General features: G+C 37.3%; 1 protein-coding gene across 4 annotated transcripts in view; it reads right to left on the bottom strand.

The window, feature by feature from the left end:
- Nucleotides 1-19,785, bottom strand: part of LOC120528081 — a 146,556-nt gene that overhangs the window by 56,982 nt on the left and 69,789 nt on the right. For all 4 annotated transcript variants that reach the window (XM_039752091.1, XM_039752092.1, XM_039752093.1 and 1 more), the window contains exons 12-14: nucleotides 8,429-8,596; nucleotides 2,794-2,949; nucleotides 2,057-2,224 (exon numbers count right to left, since the gene is read on the bottom strand). In XM_039752091.1, the coding sequence (XP_039608025.1) occupies nucleotides 2,057-2,224; nucleotides 2,794-2,949; nucleotides 8,429-8,596 (492 nt within the window). The remainder of the gene's footprint in view (nucleotides 1-2,056; nucleotides 2,225-2,793; nucleotides 2,950-8,428; nucleotides 8,597-19,785) is intronic.

Here is a 19,785-nt window from a genome sequence, read left to right as displayed (position 1 = left end):
AACATGCAATTCCTTGTGAGCTCTTCAACTGGGCATAGGATTTGAAGCCTGTTTGCTGGATCCACTGGAAGCTGCAGTGATATCTACTGTGCTATCACTCTAAATTAAACACACATAATTAAAGAATGATAAAACACCTTATTTGAATACAGTGATCCCTCGCTATATCGTGCTTCGACTTTCGCGGCTTCACTCCATCGCGGATTTTAAATGTAAGCATATCTAAATATATATCACTGATTTTTCGTTGGTTCGCGGATTTCTGCGGACAATGGGTCATTTAATTTACAGTATATGCTTCCTCAGTTTGTTTGCCCAGTTGAATTCATACAAGGGACGCTATTGGCGGATGGCTGAGAAGCTACCCAATCAGAGCACGTATTACGTATTAAATAAAACTCCTCAACGATATAACATATGCTTCTCATGCAGTGCTTCGCACACTTCAAAGCTCTAACAACCCGTATTGATTTTTGATTGTTTGCTTTTCTCTGTCTCTCTCACTCTCTCTGACATTCTCTGCTCCTGATGGAGGGGGTGTGAGCAGAGGGGCTGTTTGCACAGAGGCTGTTTGCATAGAAGATACGGACGCGCCTGTAAAAAATGCTGAAAGACTACCTTCACATTGATCCCTTCATTGCGGCCACTTTATCGCCGGTGCTTCCCATACTTAAAAGCCCAACAGCCCTACTGATTTTTGCTTGTTTACTTTACTCTCTCTCTCTCTGACTTTCTCTGCTCCTGATGCACGCATTCCTTTGAAGAGGAAGATATGTTTGCATTCTTTTAATTGTGAGAAAGAACTGTCATCTCTGTCTTGTCATGGAGAACAGTTTAAACTTTAGACTAAAGTGTGTTATTTCATGTCTACAGGGCTCTAATAATGTTAAAAAACGCATTTAGAAGGTCGTAAACAGGTTTTCTATGCTCTAACTGCGAAAATATTAGATTTATAAATAAAGAATCCTACTTCGTGGAAATTCATTTATCTGTCTGGAGCGGATTAACCGTAATAAACGAGGCTTTAATGTATAACTGTGCGGAGAATATTTATAAACAGTGTGGGAGAGTTTCTAAGGGCTTAAAATATATGAAAATAACCATATAAACATATGGTTTCTACTTCGCGGATTTTCACCTATCGCGGAGGGTTCTGGAACGCAACCCCCGCGATCGAGGAGGGATTACTGTACAATAATTGATTAAATAGTTCTATTATGCAGGATCCTCACAATATAACATTCTAGGCTACTGATACAGTGTTTCCAGATTCCAAAAAACTTGATCCATTATGGTCATGTTACATTTAGCTTCTGCTCTTGTACTTTTATCATTAGAGCAAATTAAGCCCTTCCACTGATTTATTATATAAAAAAAAGGAAGAAAAAAAAAACTTCTCTGCATCTTGAATGGTAGTGCCCATAAATTTTGAATTGTGGCATTTGCTATACAAATAATAAATATTAAATGAAAAATGCAAAGGCTGAGAATATTTTGGCAAACACATACCTATATGATCATCTGAATTTAATCCAAATCTATTCTTATAATTAGTCATTACTTAGTTGAACATTTGCCCTATATGCAACTCCCAAGCTTTTCCACCATTACTAATTCACTGATCTGTATTTATTTTCAGAATTAAATATCAAAGAAGTAGTTTGGAATTACAAAATGTGAATAGATTATACAATCAGTTTTCACTGCATTTTTGAAAAATAAAGCAAAAACTGTTATAATAATATTTGATTAAATAATATAAGAAATAAAATATTTTCCAGTTGCATCTGATATGTATTTTACTTTCTGAAATATGTGTATAATACTTGAGGACAATATGAAAGTAATGATGCTCATTCCAATGTTCCAATAGTTGTGGTGAAACTGTCAAACTTAAGAAAAATGTACTAAACAGGCAAGTTGACAATACAGTTATTGACAAACACTATATGATTATGTACTATATACCCACGATCTCCTTTGTTTCATTAAAATGATGTTCCTAAATTTTTTTTTAAAAAATGTTCCTAAACGTAAAAGTAGAAAGTACACTTACCTCAAATTTTGAGTAGCATATCCTTTAGAGTACAGTATTTCAATTGTAGACTTTATTGTATGTTCACCAAGCTCTCCAGATAATTCTATATTCATAGGTGTGAATTTTGCAATTATTATTTTGCAGATGTTTGATATTTTAAATTCATTGATGTTATCAACAGAAAAGCTTAAAAGAAAAATAATGCAATTAATTGTACATTTTAAATTATTTGAGGAAAAAAAAAATTATTTTATTTTATTGCATAAAGCAATATTGCAATATTTTGAGAGGGTGGTTCCAGACTAGAAAGGGGTTGGAAGTGGAAACAGCTCCAACAGTTAGGCAGAAGGCAATTCACTGTGCTTCTATCTAGTTTGTTTGGCATGTGTAGGACCACTTACAAGCTGGTCATATACTGACAGTATAATTTAGTCACAATAAAATGCATGGAGTAAAAACAAAGAATTTTTCTGGTGACCTTGACCAGCCAATGTCATTCCTATTCCTTTTCCGAATGGTACTACACACATTTTTTTTCTTTTTTTTTTACCTTCATATTCTAAAATATTCAAGGAAAGCATATAATTTAAGAAAATTTAAGAAAAAAAAAAACACTGCCAAGCAAATTATTAAGCATTAACTGTTAATTGTTCAATTGTTAATTGAGTTTTAGTAGAATTTTAGCAGAAACCTATTAAATGTTTAGCAACAACAGTACTAAATTATTTGTTACTAATAAAACAGATGAGTGTTACCTGGATTCAGACTGCTCAATGTTATATTTCAGGGAAAATCCACTTTTATGATTCCCTGACTCCAGTTCCCAGTTAACATTTTTCATTTTGATTTCTTCTGCCAAAATGTTCCAGATTCTTTCTGCTGATTCATGACTTAGATTACTATTCTTTATCCTTAATAAAACAAAAGGTTCTTTGTATACATGAAACAGCTCAGACGAATAACAGAAATTGGTGTTACAGTAGAAGAATTAAATAAATAAAGATTAAAAAATGTTTACTTGTTTATGTTTCACTCTGCTTCTCTTGTTGAGGGTTGTTGTGGTAATATGCACTATTGGATGGCATGTCTGTAGGTCCGCTTCTGGCTCCTCTCCCAGTGGCCTGTGCCTGGTACCATAAAGATGTACCCAACGGGATTCTTATTATATGCTAAAACTGTCTTAACTGACTGTGGTAAAGTACGGTCCACGGCTGGTTGGCGTCTTTGGGTGGGGCGTGGTAGCATGGCTTTAGTGCAGAATGCTTGCAGGATCGCCCATTTCCCTCATTAGAGCTGGAGCTGTGATTGCCACAGCTGTGCCTCACCCACCCTCCTTTAAAAAGGTAAGCATGAGTGTTAGGAGAGAAAAGGAAAACAAGGGAGACAACAAAGGTTAAACAGGCATTGTGAAAGAAAGGCAGGAATAAGAGAGAGCCGGTGTAAGATGGGCAGGCAGACAGGAATGGAGCCCCAGAGAGGAGCGTGTAAGGCCAGTGCTTAACAGGGAGCTGAGGGATCGCTCCTATAGAGTGGTTAGGGAGCAGGAGCGACCATTGAGGTTAGGGTGTGCTATTGACGGGAGAAGCCAGTGATTGACACCGGTGGAAGTGCAGTGCACACCCTACTGGGAGGAGCCAGAAATCAGCAGTGGTAAGAGTGGAGCAGGGCATGGTGTTTCCATGTAGAACAGCATGGGAATGGTGGCGGGGACATGGGACAGAATAAATGGTTGTCTGTGCCTACTGGTGGACTTCTCCTTAGACTTCAAGGTCTGATAAGGCCAAGTTGGGGAGATGTCAGTTTTAAAGGTGCACCAGGGATCAGAATTTGAAAGGACAGTTTCCAGCCTGTGTGTTTTTAACCTTATTTTAATGGATTCTTATTTATTGAATTTTAATCTCCACAGACACTTCTTTTTATTGGATTATTTATTTATTGTGGAAGAAGCACTGCACCTTTTGAACACTGATTTGTTTTGATTGTTTTAATAAAAGCATTAAGCACTTTAACACCAATTCCTTGCTGTATGTGTGTTGTGTCCTCATCTGCTAGGCTCATCCCTTGGGTACATTATTGGCGGTAGTGGGTTCAAGAAGCTCCCCGAGGAAACCAGTAGTGTGGAGCTGACCTGCACCATCACATTGACTGCTTTAGAATCTGGAAAGCAGTGATTCTACTTGGAGGTCCTATGGGACAGTAAGACCAATAAAAAGATACTGTATGTGTGCAAGTGTGAATATTTGATCTACTATTCCACAGCTAGGATAGAATCCATATTCCCTTTCTTAATGTGAAATTCAAATTTTATTTGGAGTCTCCTTTCCAGGATCTTTGTGGTCTTACTACAGAGTTTTTTCATAATCACTGTGATCTCAACCACAGATATATACACAGTCAACCCAGTGGCGTAGCAAGCTTGCTGAAAGCCCCTGTGCGGCGCCCTGAGGTGGGCCCCTCCTGTCTAGCATAACTGTTAGTAATTTATTCGTAACTCGATTCTAGAGGCCAGCTGGACATTGCCTTTTCAACCGTGACACTATCAGATCACACACTGGTGACAAACAAACCAGCTCTCTAAATGGAATTTGTAATAACTTTTTAATTGCTTTATTACAGCTGATGCAAATTAGCAAAAATAAAATAAATTGTGGGAATGGAATGTGGGAGGTGTGGGTAGTAGAAGTAGTAGTAGTACAAAAATATATGTAAAATATGGACCTGCTTACTTTTCCAAGACAACTTTGTGAAAGAAGATGAATAAAATGTAATGTAAGCTAGAAAGTAGAAACTGTTCTGTGCTATAAAATGAAGCAATTTCTATTTGTAACAAATTAAAACGACAACACCAGCTGACAGGATACTACTACACAATCGATTTTACACAAGTTCTGAGAAAATGGACATCATAAAGTGGTCTGGCTCACAAATCCTCACAGTAGTGACATTAATGCACAGAAAAATACAACACATTACAGATATGTTAAACTGTTAAAGCTAACAAAAATGGAACTTACTGACAAGTCGCAAATCATATTACTTATAATATCACTAGTACCTTAAAATATTCGCTTGCGTGCCACTGAAATCCCAAATTGTTTATCGTCAGATGTCAATGGTTCCAAGAAATTTGCCTTAATGGTAGGAAATTGCTTTGTCATATATATTGCTTGTTTGTCTTAAGTAGTTTCACTGGTTTGAACAGTTTCAACAGATAGCACCTAATCTGAAGCCGTTGTATCGCTACTTCCAGATTCCGTAGTTGCAACCACTTCACTCACTGCACTGTCTGTGTAACCTGCTTGCGGCGTTTTCGATGATTCGCCAGCATCAGCATTCTCTGTTAACACAGCTGGCCCATCATCAGTTTTGAGAAAAGTAGAAATCTTGGTAAGCTTAACGTTTTTAAATTTCTGTTACAGCTGTGCCTTACATTTAGCAGCACCACTCTTATAATGTTTGCCAGATCCACTGCTACTGGCCAACATGGCATCGTATAGCGAGAATATAAAAATCATCAAATTGTTCAAATATGTTATCATTTGCCGACTAAAGGGGACCACAACTTAAAAACAGAATCAGTATGATTTACCGTTTATGAGTTGGAACTTCGAAACTGTTGACATTAAATCAAAATGGAGGAGCACAAGAGCAGGAGTTTTTATAAGTAATCAGTGACTGTTTTTTAACACAGAATGTTAAAGCACCAACATGGAGTGAAGCCTGTCTGGATTTAGTATTTTGTTATAATCAGGATAGAATTGAGGGTGTAGAGGTGATTGAACCACTAGGGTCACGTGACCATAATATAATACAATTCTCAGTATTTTGTCAGAGTGCAGATGCAAAGACTAAAATTAAGTTGAACTTTGGTGGGGCTAATTTTGAGCAGATACGGTAAAGTCTAAGGAGGATGGACAGGGATAAGCTTTTAAGTAAGGAGACAGTCGAGGAGCAGTGGAACAGGTTTAAAAATGTTTTAAATGTAATGCAGGACAGATACATACCTAAATTTGGAATTAAACTGTACTGTGCATTAATAAAGATTTAAAAAAGAAGTTGCAAAGGAAAAAACTGCTTTATAAGGCATATAAGACTAATGACTTCAAAGTGAATTGTAGAGCATATGAGAACATGATGGCAACCATTAAGAAGGATATCAGGGAGGCTAAAAGACAGTTGGAGAGGAATATAGCAGATAAGACGAAAGAAGACCACAAGAGATTCTTTCAGTATTTTAGTAGTAAAAGAACAGTCAAGGATGAGTTGAAGTGCATCAGAAATAGTAAAGGGGAATTAAAATATACAGACAGTGAAATAGCGGATGCTCTAAACTTACATTTTTCTGAGGTGTTTACAAGTGAGCAAGTGGATAACCTCCCAGAGGTAACAGGGACTACTAAGGAGGTACTGAGGGATTTGGAAATTGTAGAGGGAGAAGTGCTGCTCAGATTAAATAAGATGAAATCAAACAAATCACCAGGCCCAGATAATATTTATCCTTGAGTTCTTAAGGAGGCTTGTGAGTACATATATAAACCCTTGACATATATTTTTAGGTGGTCACTGCGCACTGGAGAGATTCTGAAGGACTGAAAAATGGCAAATATCATCCCATTATATAAAAAGGGTGACAGGGTAGATCAAAGCAACTATAGGCCAGTAAGCTTAACATGTATCACGGGAAAATTAATGAAAGGAATTATAAAGGATAAGATTGAGCAACACATGGCAAGGACAGGAGTTATTCTGAACAGTCAGCATGGGTTTAGAAGAGGGAGGTCGTGTTTTACTAACATGCTGGAATTCTATGAGGAGGCAACAAAAAGTTACGATCAAAGTGAAGGATATAATACTATTTATCTGGACTTTGAGAAAGCATTTATAAGGTGCCACATGAGAGGTTGGGCATCAAATTAAAAGAAGTGGGAGTTCAGGGTGATGTTTTTAGATGGGTGCAGAATTGGCTCAGACACAGGAAGCAGAGAGTGATGGTGCGAGGAACCTCATCAGAACTGGCCGATGTTAAGAGTGGTGTTCCACAGGGGTCAGTGCTAGGGCCGCTGCTATTTTTAATATATATAAATGATTTAGATAGGAATATAAGTAACAAGCTGGTTAAGTTTACAGATGATACCAAGACAGGTGGATTAGCAGATAATTTGGAATCCGTTATATCATTACAGAAGGACTTGGATAGCATAAAGGCTTGGGCAGATTTGTGGCAGATGAAATTTAATGTCAGTAAATGTAAAGTATTATACATAGTAAGCAAAAATGTTAGGTTTGAATACACAATGGAGCACACCTTATGAGAAGGATTTAGGGGTCATAGTAGACTCTAAGCTATCGACTTCCCAACAGTGTTCAGAAGCCATTAAGAAGACTAACATAATGTCAAGTTATATAACACGATGTGTTGAATGTGTTGAGTACAAGTCCAAGGAGGTTATGCTCAAGCTTTATGCACTGGTGAGGCCTCATCATGAGTACTGTGTGCAGTTTTAGTCTCCAGGCTACAGAAAGTTACATAGCAGCACTAGAAAAGGTCCAGAGAAGAGCGACTAGGCTGATTTCAGGGTTACAGGGTTTGAATTATGAGGAAAGAATAAAAGAGCTGAGCCTTTACAGTTTAAACAAAAGAAGATTAAGAGGTGACATGATTGAAGTGTTTAAAATTATGAAGGAAATTAGTACAGTGGATCGAGACTGTTATTTTAAAATGAGCTCATCAAGAACACGGGGACACAGTTGGAAACTTGCTACCAATTCTATTAAGATTTAGTTTAAAATTCTGGTCCCGATGTACAGGTCCCTGCACAGCTTGCTCTTACAGTACCCCCTGTCTATGCTCTCCACATAAGAATCACCAAGAAGTCTCTGCTCTACTATAACCTGTCTGCTGACTGTGCCTTCTTTTGCTGGTTGTGAAATGAACTGGAACAGATGAACAGCTCCCAGTCTACTGATGTTCATCATCTTAGAAAGCATCTTGTGACTGCTTAGACTTTCCATGCTGGGCCTTCCTCCTAGTATACTAAAGCAGTACTGATCCAAAAAACAAATAAACCAACAGTGCTTTTGGAAGACTGGTTTAATCTAGTCCTGGAAGTATGTTAGCAAGATTCTTCACTATTTGTTAATTTGTATAAAAATCAGTAGAACTAACTTTAATAAAGGCATCTGACAATTAATACATGATAAGAATATTATTGTAAAGCATCACGGAAAAAAATATATAAAGATTAAGCAATATTAGACCAATTAAAAAGTTACTGTTGTTTTACATGATGAAAAATACCTATTGAATGAATTGTAAAAATACAGTATTATTAGATACAGAGTAAAGAACTGTCTTGAACAACAAATAAAAGAGAAATTGATGAAAATTACCTCAGATGTTTGAGGGTGAGATCAGTATTTCTCATTATTTCCATGATAATTGCTACAATTTGTTCATTTGGTTCACCATTCAGTACAACTGCTTCAGGCTTAAAGTTTGAAATTGCTATTTTGCAGATGTTCTTCAAATTATAAGTGCAAACACCAGAGACTGTAATACTTCAAAAGAAAAAAAAAAAGCATAAATATTTTTAAACATCCATCCATCCATTTTCTAAACTGGCTTACCCATAGCAGGATTACAAGGCAGCTCAAGCTATCCCAGCAATCATCTGGTTCAAGGCAGGAACAACATCTAGATAGGGTGTCTTTTTGTAACACACACACACCAGGGTATTTGTGTGTGTATCTGATTCAATATGCATTAATGTGAGTACTGTATATGATTCAATATATACACCAGCATTTAAATATTTTTTTTTTCTTTTCTAAAAGGCATCTCAAATGTGGCCAAGTACAATGTTTCATCAGATGTTCCATGTTCACAAAGAAAGCCAACTGCTCATTCTTACATTTGCATAAATCACTGGGGTGTTGGAAACATTGCAAGCCTCCTTGCAGTGTGGTTCACTTTACACAGCTAGGTCCATCCACAATGTGCCAATTCAGGTGTTCTCCCTTCAACACCTCAAATTGATGCTGGTGGTGAATTGTGCATCCCTAGTTGTGTGAAAAAACTGCAGTGCAACTTCAGGTGAATTTATAAACTTCAAATGACTGGAGCACAAATAGTTATCAGATTAGTGTAGTTGTTTTATTACATGTACTGAGAAAATATGAGTGATTATAAATGCTATGTATTTTACATACAGTATATATATATATATATATATATATATATATATATATATAGCTACACATATATACAGTATATACATACATATATATACACACATATATATCTATATATACATATATATATACACATATACACACATATATATATATATACAGTATATATATATATATATACACACACAGTATATATATATATATATATATATAAATGCATATATGCATATATATATATATATATACGACATAGTTTACTGTAAAATAATGCAAAGAGTATGTGACACGTGCTTCGCCCTTATTTGGGCTCATCAGGCGTACACACTTCACTGCACCCCTCATGGGACGTCAGCGTCAGAGAAGAAGTCCCTTTACGCTGCACCACAGAGTGTGATTTGTTTATTTGACAGCCTGGAGATCGGAGTAATTACATTCATAGCATCCGTAGTCTGAGTCTTGATCTGATTGTATGGGTGGTTACCTACTCTGACAGTAAACTATGCAACATTCTATTTTTTTTTTTTTTTTAATTATTGTTTGAAGGAGAGGAAGAAAGCATTTTCCATCTTGGTAGCAATGTACAATAGGTGCAAGTGTCATATCTCCCCCAGGGTTTGTCTCTGGAGTGATGAATCACGCTTCTCTGTCTGTCAAGTGTAAAGTTTGGTGGAGAGGGATTATTGTTTTTCAGGGGTTGGGTTTGGCCCCTTAGTTCCACTGAAAGGAACTCTTAATACTTCATCATATAAAGAAAGCCATTTTGGACAATTTCAGGCTCCCAACATTGTAGGAACAATTTGTGGGATGGCCCTTCCTGTTCCAACATGACTGTGCACAACTGCACAAAACAAGGTCTATAAAGAATCAGATAAGCGAGTCTGGTGTGGAGGAACTTTAGTGGCGTGCAAAAAGCCCTGACCTCAACCCATTAGAACACCTTTGGGATCAATTAGAGCAGAGACTGCGAGCCAGACCTTCTCTTCCAACATCAGTGCCTGACCTCACGAATGCTATCCTGGAAGAATGGTCAAAAATCCCCATAAACACACTCCTAAACATTGTGGAGAGCCTTCCCAGAAGAGTTGAAACTGTTATAGCTGCAAAGGGTGGGCCATCTCCATATTAAAGCTTATGTATTAAGAATGGAATGTCATTAAAATTCACGTGTGTGTAAAGGCAGGTGTACTTTTGGCAAAATAGTGTACATATTGTCACACACGTGCAATAGGGAGGCAGATAGAGGGTCTAAATCAGGGGTCTCCAACTCCAGTCCTGGAGAGCTACTGTGGCTGCAGTTTTTCATTCTAACTCTTTTCTTAAGTAGTGACCAGATATTGCTGCTAATTAACTCTTTTTAATTTTAATTGATACACAACTTAAGACTCAGGCCCCTTAATTATTTTTTTTCCTTAATTAGCAACCAAAATATATTAAGACACAAAATGAACCAAAACATAAACAACAACCTGCATCCATCACACAATAATTGAAAATAAAGAAAGGCCTCAGTAATGTTGATCTGCTTTCACTTAAGAAATATAGCAAAGGTTAGACCTCTTATAACACTGCAAGATGCTGAGAAATTAGTTCATGCTTTTTTTTTCAGTCAGCTAGATTACTGTAACGCACTCCTCTCAGGACTACTGTGAAAGAAAAAAAATGACTGCTTGCAAGCTACTTAGGGTTAATAGCTCACAAAGCCGTTTTGCTATAACAGCAGGCTATTCATAAAGGTGTCTGCCATAAGACAGGGTGCAGTAAGCTGACCAAAGAAACTTTCAGTTTCTTTAGAAACCCGTCTATTTGGCACCATGGACAGTGACTGGTGGGCAGTTCGATTAGGGCTGTATACCTGTCAAATAGTAATGCAGGTGCCTTAAGGGGAACTCAGGAAAGAAAGAAACCTCTTGTGGAGCAGAAGGGCAAAAGCTCTCTTTGCCTGCTTGTACTTCTCTGTGCACACTACATATCTATTATTTTGAGTTGATCCCATGCTAAAGTACAACTCCTTTCTGTTTTCTTCTTGAAATCTATGAGAAAAAAAAACACATCTGACCTGCAGCTAAAAAATAAATCTCTAAATAGCACAACAGTGTAACTAGACAGTGGTATATTTGTGCATAGTCTAATATAGTGAAGAGAACTGGATTATGACAACAGAGAAGTGTAATAGCCTTTTAAAAATATGGATCTATAAAAATAGATTGCAAAACTTAGCAGGCAAAGTAGTGTAATAGTAGCACAGAGTAACAGACATGTATGGGCCGTCATACTGGACTTTTGGGTGTACACCTCTATGCAGCTGGCCCAAAAACCAGCCTGCTGGGTTCAAGGTGTTAAAAAAAATTATATGATAATTTGTGCTCGATGTGCATGATGTGTTTCATTTACTACATCCCATGTAGAATAAGCTGCAATGAATTGAGTATATTTGATGTATCCCCCAGACCTACTGTCAAGGATTTTTTTCAATATGCTAATCAACATGCAGCATGTCAACACTCTCTGGAGTGACATAACAGAATAGGCAGAGAGAAAATGCAAGGATTGAGTGCAGTGAGAAAAAAGAAGACTGCAAACCTCTACTTGCTATAAGAATTAACCTGAGCTACAGATAGAAGAAAAACAAAGAATAGGAAATAGAGAACTTGGATCTTAGTGACTGGCCATGTTTGCAGTGCCAATCATAGAGGTATTAGCATCCATATGTAAAAATGGGGAAAGGGAAAGAGAATTAGCATCTACATATTCAAAAGGCATTATGAAAATAAAAAGTGAGAGTGAAAGAGGCTCAAATGGTTTTGCATTCAACATCTTGTCTTCAAAGCATAAATAATAAAAGGATCAAATTTGGAGAAATTAAGTATTCTTTTTCAAAGAATTAAAATGAGTACAGAAGTAGTATAAGGAAAAACCAAATTAAATTTGTTGGGAATTGTGATTGTCCATTAGCAGAAAGATCCTGTACCAGATTGGGTGGAGGGTATAAGCCCAGTAGTAAAGCTCTAGGTCTAACAGAGACACACTCTGCCTGTCAAGAATCAATGTAGTGTGCTTAATGCTAGGACTACTACAGTTATTACAGTTTCAAGGAAAATGAGAATGGAGAGATCTCATTTCAGAGCAATATTTGATTCAGAAAGAAAGAGGGTGCATAGAATAGGAAAAATGAATGTATGAAACAATATTAATTTTTATAGTGGTTCACCAACCATGAGAGGGAGATGAGATTAAGAGGGGAGGGATTCTTTAGCATTCTTAAAGACATAGCAAAAGTTAGAGATAATAATATCTGGCATATGATTAGAAATGCCACTACCTAGGTATCTAAATATCTTTCTTACTGCGATCGATCGATAGATAGATAGATAGATAGATAGATAGATAGATAGATAGATAGATAGATAGATAGATACTTTATTAATCCCAAGGGAAAATTCACATATTCCAGCAGCAGCATACTGATAAAAAAAAAAACAATATTAAATTAAAGAGTGATAAAAATGCAGGTATAACAGACAATAACTTTGTACATTGTTAACGTTTACCCCCTCCGAGTGGAACTGAAGAGTCGCATAGTGTAGGACAGGCACGATCTCCGCAGTCTGTCAGTGGAGCAGGACAGTGACAGTAGTCTGTCTGTAACTGAAGCTGCTCCTATGTCAGGAGATGATACTGTTAAGTGGATGCAGTAGATTCTCCATGATTGACAGGAGCCTGCTCAGTGCCTGTCGCTCTGCCACGGATGTCAAACTGTCCAGCTCCGTGTCTACAATAGAGCCTGCCTTCCTCACCAGTTTGTCCAAGTGTGGCGTCCTTCTTCTTTATGCTGCCTCCCCAGCACACCACCATGTAGAAGAGGGCACTCGCCACAACCGTCTGATATAACATCTGCAGCATCTTATTGCCTTCTAAGGAAGTATAGTCGACTCTCTACTCTCTTGCACAGAACATCAGTATTGGCTGTCCATTCCAGTTTATCATCCAGCTGCACTCCCAGGTATTTATAGGTCTGCACCCTATGCCCACAGTCACCTCTGATGATCACGGAGTCCACAAGGGGCCCGGGCCTCTTAAAATTCACCTCCACCTCCTTGGTTTTGCTGGTGTTCAGTTGTAGGTGTTTGAGTCGCACCATTTAACAAAGTCCTTGATTAGGTTTCTATACTCCTCCTTCTGCCCACTCCTGATGCAGCCCACAATAGCAGTGTCGTCAGCAAACTTTTGCATGTGGCAGGACTCCGAGATGTATTGGAAGTCCAATGAATATAGGCTGAACAGGACCGGAGAAAGCACAGTCCCCTGCGGTGCTCCTGTGTTGCTGACTACAATGTCAGACCGGCAGTTCCCAAGATGCACATACTGAGGACTGTCTGTAAAACCGTCTACAATCCATGCCACCAGGTATGAATCTACCCCAATCTCTGTCAGCTTGTCCCTAAGGAGCTGAGGTTGGATGGTGTTGAAGGTGCTAGAGAAGTCCAGAAACATAATTCTTACAGCACCACTGCCTCTGTTCAAGTGGAAGAGGGATTGGTGTAGCATATAGATGATGGCATCCTCCACTCCTACCTTCTCCTGGTATGTGAACTGTAGCCACAGGTGGTGAAGCAGCAGCCACTCCATGGTCTTCATCACAAGTGACGTCAGAGCGACAGGTCGGAAGTCATTCAGCTCACTAGGACATGATACCTTTGGGACTGGAGTGATACAATATGTTTTCCAAACCCTCGGGACTCTTCCCTGTTCCAGGCACAGGTTGAAGATGCGCTGTAGAGGACTTCCCAGCTCCAACGCACAGACCTTCAGCAGTCATGGCGATACTCCATCTGGACCCACTGCTTTGCTGGCACGTAGTCTACTCAGGTCTCTGCTTACCTGAGCTGCTGTAATTGTGGGTGGGGGGAAACTCTCTCCTATGCTGGTATCAGCAAAAGGATGGGTGGAGGGTGCAGTACTCCATGGTGTCACCCCGCTTCAAGCTGCAGCCAGTGATGATCTTCATCCCATCCCACACTTACTTCATGCTGTTACTCTGCAACTTTTGCTCCAGTTTTCTCATGTACTGCTCCTTCGCCGCCCTGAGCTGGACTTGGAGTTCCTTCTGCACATGCTTGAGCTCATGCTGATCACCGCCTTGAAAAGCCCTTTTCTTCTGGTTCAAAAGGCCCTTGATGTCACTTGTAATCAATGGCTTGTTGTTAGCATAGCAGTGTAGTCAGTAGTGCAGTGAACAACCTTCTCAATGTTCTCACTATATCCCAGTCCGTAGTTCCAAAGCAGTCTCTCAGAGTAGATCTCAAAGTAGATTAGATTGTTAGTAGTGGCAATATAAAACAGGATTGCAGATTAGGACCAATTAATTGTGTAGCCCAAAACAGCTTCATATGATCTAAACAAATTATGATCTGAGGGTGAATGTTGTCAGGATATAGAAATATTTTGGGGTGGGGGGACCATATACAGTACCGGTTATTTGATAATTTTAATGTGGTTCATTGTCCCTTTCTGGCAGCTTGAAAGACAAAAGCCCCTTTATGTTCCTTCAATATACTTGTGCTCCTTTTACCAACAGATGGCACTAGGAGCCCAGTAACATGAATGCAGTTAAAGGATAAATTTGGTAAATATTCAAGTTAAAGATATTTCTTCACAATCATGGTATGTATGAATTTGTCACATAAAATTATTCTAAAGCATACCATTTGTTTTATAAATTTTTAATAATTCCTTGTTTGTGAAAATTCTTTGTGAGTTGTGGTAATCAGATCTCAAAGACACATGACATCCGATATGGTGTTCCACAAGGCTCTATCCTGGGTCCGCTGCTTTTCTCAATCTATATGCTTCCGTTAGGTCAGATTATCTCAGGTTACAACGTGAGTTACCACAGCTATGCTGATGACACACAGCTGTACTTATCAATAGCACCTGATGACACCGACTCTTTCGATACACTAACACAATGTCTTACTGGTATTTCTGAATGGATGAATAGTAATTTTCTCAAACTAAATAAAGAGAAAACTGAAATTTTAGTAATTGGCAATAATAGATTCAATGAGGTTATCAGAAATAAACTTGACGCATTAGGATTAAAAGTTAAGACGGAAGTAAAAAATTTAGGGGTAACTGTTGACTGTAATCTGAATTTTAAATCGCATATTCATCAGACCACTAGGACAGCATTTTTTCACTTAAGAAACATAGCAAAAGTTAGACCTCTTATATCATTGAAAGATGCTGAGAAATTAATTCACACTTTTGTTTTCATTCGACTAGATTACTGTAACGCACTCCTCTCAGGACTACCCAAAAAAGACATAAATCACTTGCAACAAGTGCAGAATGCAGCTGCTAGAATCCTAACTAGGAAAAGAAAATCCGAACACATTTCTCCAGTTTTGATGTCACTACACTGGTTGCCTATGTCATTCAGGATTGACTTTAAAATACTGCTTATGGTTTATAAAGCCTTAAATAATCTCGCTCCATCTTATATATCGGAATGTCCGACACGTTATATTCCAAATCGTAACCTCAGATCTTCAAATGAGTGTCTCCTTAGGATTCCAAAAGCTAAACTTAAAAGAAGTGGTGAGGCGGCCTTCAGCTGTTATGCAACTAAAATCTGGAATAGCCTGCCAATAGGAATTCGCCAGGCAAATACAGTAGAGCACTTTAAAAAACTGCAGAAAACACATTACTTTAACATGGCCTTTTCATAACTTCACTTTAACTTAATCCTGATACTCTGTATGTTCAATTCTTCATAATAACTATTCACAGTGGCTCCAAAATCCATACTGACCCCTACTCTCTCTTCTGTTTCTTTTTCCGGTTTCTTTGTGGTGGCGGCCTGTGCCGCCAACATTGATGGACTGAAAGCCAGAAGTCTACGTGACCATCATCATCAAGTCCTTCCATGGAAAACCTTAAATACAAAGAGGACTGTTTCATTTATGTTAGGTAGAATGCCCAGAGGGGACTGGGCGGTCTCTTGGTCTGAAATCCCTACAGATTTTTTTTTTTTTTCTCCAGTCTTTGGAGGTTTTTTTTTGTTTTTTCTGTCCACCCTGGCCATCGGACCTTACTTATTCTATGTTAATTAATGTTGACTAATGTTTATTTTTTACTGTGTCTTCTATTTTTCTATTCTTCATTTTGTAAAGCACTTTGAGCTACATTTTTTGTATAAAAATGTGCTATATAAATAAATGTTGATTGACTGATTGATTGATTGTTTGTTGGTGTTAAATTACATCACAGTTTTATTTTCTGTTGGCTGCACTGTCATGACAACATTTAAATAAATGTCACTGGTTTTTAGTACTTTATTTTCCAAATTTTTCATAACTTATTATTTCTCATAACTGTATTATTTCAACTTGTTCTGCAAAAGGTGCTTTGATGGTGCTATAAACACATACAGTATGTGTTTGAACTGACCCCTTGAAAAATTGTTAGTTGTAAGTTTTGACAAAAGTAAAAAAACAACACATCATACTGACATCTGATTCTGCTATCCATGATAATTATGACATGCATTAATTAATACAGTGTACCAAAACCAAATACAAAATTTCCTGGAATACACAAATCTTTATATAAATTCAATCGCTAAACCAAACTCACTATTAGTTTTGACATACACGTGAACATTTAAAATTGGCTGTAGCAAGTTGAAGCCTGTGTGGACTGAGCATCTTTTTTCTGAACCAGTCCTTTATATTCATGTGAATATGAGACAGCCTTATCTGCTGTCTTTGCCTTTTTTTATCCATTGCCACAATTATATACAGTATGGCATAGGCCATACTGTGTCAAAAGATAAGAGAATGCCCACTCCTCATGAGCTAAAAATAATATTCAGAAATTTCTGCTGGTGCACCACTACCTGAAATTGTTTTTAAAAAATCCTTTATTATTATAGGATTTAGAGCAGTTGACTTTTAGTCACCGTCAAAATGCAGTAAATTCATTCCTGGAAAAATTTCCTGTTCTTATCTTTTATCACCAAGTCTACAGCCTCTTACGTTTTTTCTGGATTTCTTCCACGGTATCAAGTGTTCTTTTGGTCCCAATTTTAATGTCATAACAAAAAGTCTACAGGAAGCAAACTCTTTAAGAAGTCTTTCAATGTCGAAAATTACAAACATTGTTGTCTCTTGAAAATGGCCATGGTATAAAAAAAACTGAAAAACAAATAAATTCAGCACTATGCCACTTGGCAAATTGGTTAATGAGACTGTAGGCATATGACAGTTATTGGTAACTAAACTTTACTCCAGTGCCATTTACTGATCCTGTGAATTTTTGAGTGTCCCCATATGTTTTTGTTGCATTGTGCTTTCTTTATTTACTTATTCATTTTTTCGTTTTGGTTACATTGCACACAACATATAAAATGTCTTAACAAGAAAACTGTCATTTTCACCCATGAATGCTGAATGGTGAAATGTCAGTAGATTAGACCTACTGTAAGTGCAGCACATTTTTAAACAGCTTGTGGCTCATCTGTGGTGGATATGAATAGATAGATAGATAGATAGATAGATAGATAGATAGATAGATAGATAGATAGATAGATAGATGAAAGGCGATAGATAGATAGATAGATAGATAGATAGATAGATAGATAGATAGATAGATAGATAGATAGATAGATAGATAGATAGATAGATAGATACTTTATTAATCCCAAGGGAAATTCACATAATACAAGAAGACTTTCCCAGAATTACTAAATAAAGGGTCTAATTTAATTGAAGATGCTCTCAATTCACCATACTGCCATGCTCTGCATATGAAGAGCTGTGTATTATACACAAAACAGAAATAAAACCAAAATAAAAGTGACAGTCAAATCATCATTGTGTTGACTAGCAGAATGAGACATGCTACTTTTGCGCTCTTCTATATCTGTCATTGACTAAAAGTATGTTGGTTGCTTGTGACTATTAAATGCAAAACATCATTGTATTTTTTTCATTGAATCATCTTCTTTTTTTTTCCAGTTGTAACAGATTATTTATATAAAACACCAGTATGGCTGAAAAGCAGGTAGCACCAGGCCACCTTCTGCTTGCGGTCTTTGTAATGTCATCATTTTAAATATGGTCTGATTCCCTTTAATATAAATTAACTTATAATAGACCAGTACAGGCACACTGCACGATAACGTGTAGTGAATATACTTGACTTGAACATTCATAGTTTTCATACTCTTTCTGTACATTTAGCATTCATTTTCTCAGAGGTTGATGCACTTGCAGCTTCCTGAGCAGCTCTTCTTTTCTCCACACTAGTGGCCCGCTGCTTCTCTTCTTTTATCAGCATCTTTTCATATTAAAACTGATTAAGTCATTGTTTGTGTTGCAATTACTTAGTACATTTTCTTTAATTTTTCACTTAAGCTGGTACTTAAATCTTCAATCTGCCTCAAGAATGATTTACAATATGAAGAGGTAGGGGAAGTAACAGTGAAGGTGGTAGGGAATGAGAATGGCACCCATACGCATGCGCCACACAGCCACCCTTCTGGCCGCTGTCGAGAGTTGATTCTACAATAAAATAAAAATAAAAAGAGGAATAATCCTGGATGTCAATCATCCTGAAAGCAGACAGTAGAGGTCACATAATATTTGTGTACCAAATTTCAGGTCAATAAATCAAATAGTTTGCGAGCTACAAAGGATTTAAAATCCGGGATAGACAAACGAACAGCCACAAAAGTGTATTATATATTAAGATCTTTACATTATTATTGTAACTCCAAGGTAACTGAATTGTTCTGAAACAGACAGCAGATTACTCTGTACTTTTTTCTGATCAATTTTTTATTATCAATTAAATATCAAATACCTAAATAAATCAAGATACGTCATATTAGAGAAGAATTAAAACAAACAAAAATATGAAAACCCTACCCATCAGTTCTCCTTCCCTCAAATCAACCCAGACCCGTAAAGAAATAAATCAAGTGGATTAAGAATGCCTCATTCCAATTCCACGGAGTGCACTGTTATGAACCAACATTTGTAATTATACTATAAATACACACATCATCTAATTTAGGGTATCCAAAACTCTACATACTGGTAGGTAATTAACATGTACAGAGATACTTATTCACACATTATATAGTTTATGCCTACATTTTGTCATTTATTACTAAAATATGAAAAACATTTCTGTTCTAACAATGTGTTTACACAAATTATTTTAAAAATTGAAACTCTCATGACATGCATGTGCTCCAAATAATGATCTATTATTTCTACTCTAAAACTCCAGCACTTCAGTCCCAGATAATCAAGGCATGAGCTGGGAAAACTTAGTGCACATTCTGAGGCGGTGGAGGGATGGAATAGCAGGCTGCTTGCTGCTTGTCTCTATCAGCACATTTACGGGACAAAAGATGCTGACGGAGAGGTGCTAAGAGATTTAAGGTGGACCGGACTTACGAGTTTACTCGTAGGCTTTGGTAATTCTAGTGTTAATCACAAAATAGGCCTTTTCACAGTGTCCATAATTTTTTTCTCTGTGGCTCAGAT

This window comes from Polypterus senegalus, chromosome 4, assembly GCF_016835505.1.
Source record: "Polypterus senegalus isolate Bchr_013 chromosome 4, ASM1683550v1, whole genome shotgun sequence".
Classification (NCBI taxonomy): domain Eukaryota; kingdom Metazoa; phylum Chordata; class Cladistia; order Polypteriformes; family Polypteridae; genus Polypterus; species Polypterus senegalus.
Note: the sequence above shows the minus strand (reverse complement) of the source record. Positions and strands in the feature narration are given on the sequence as shown.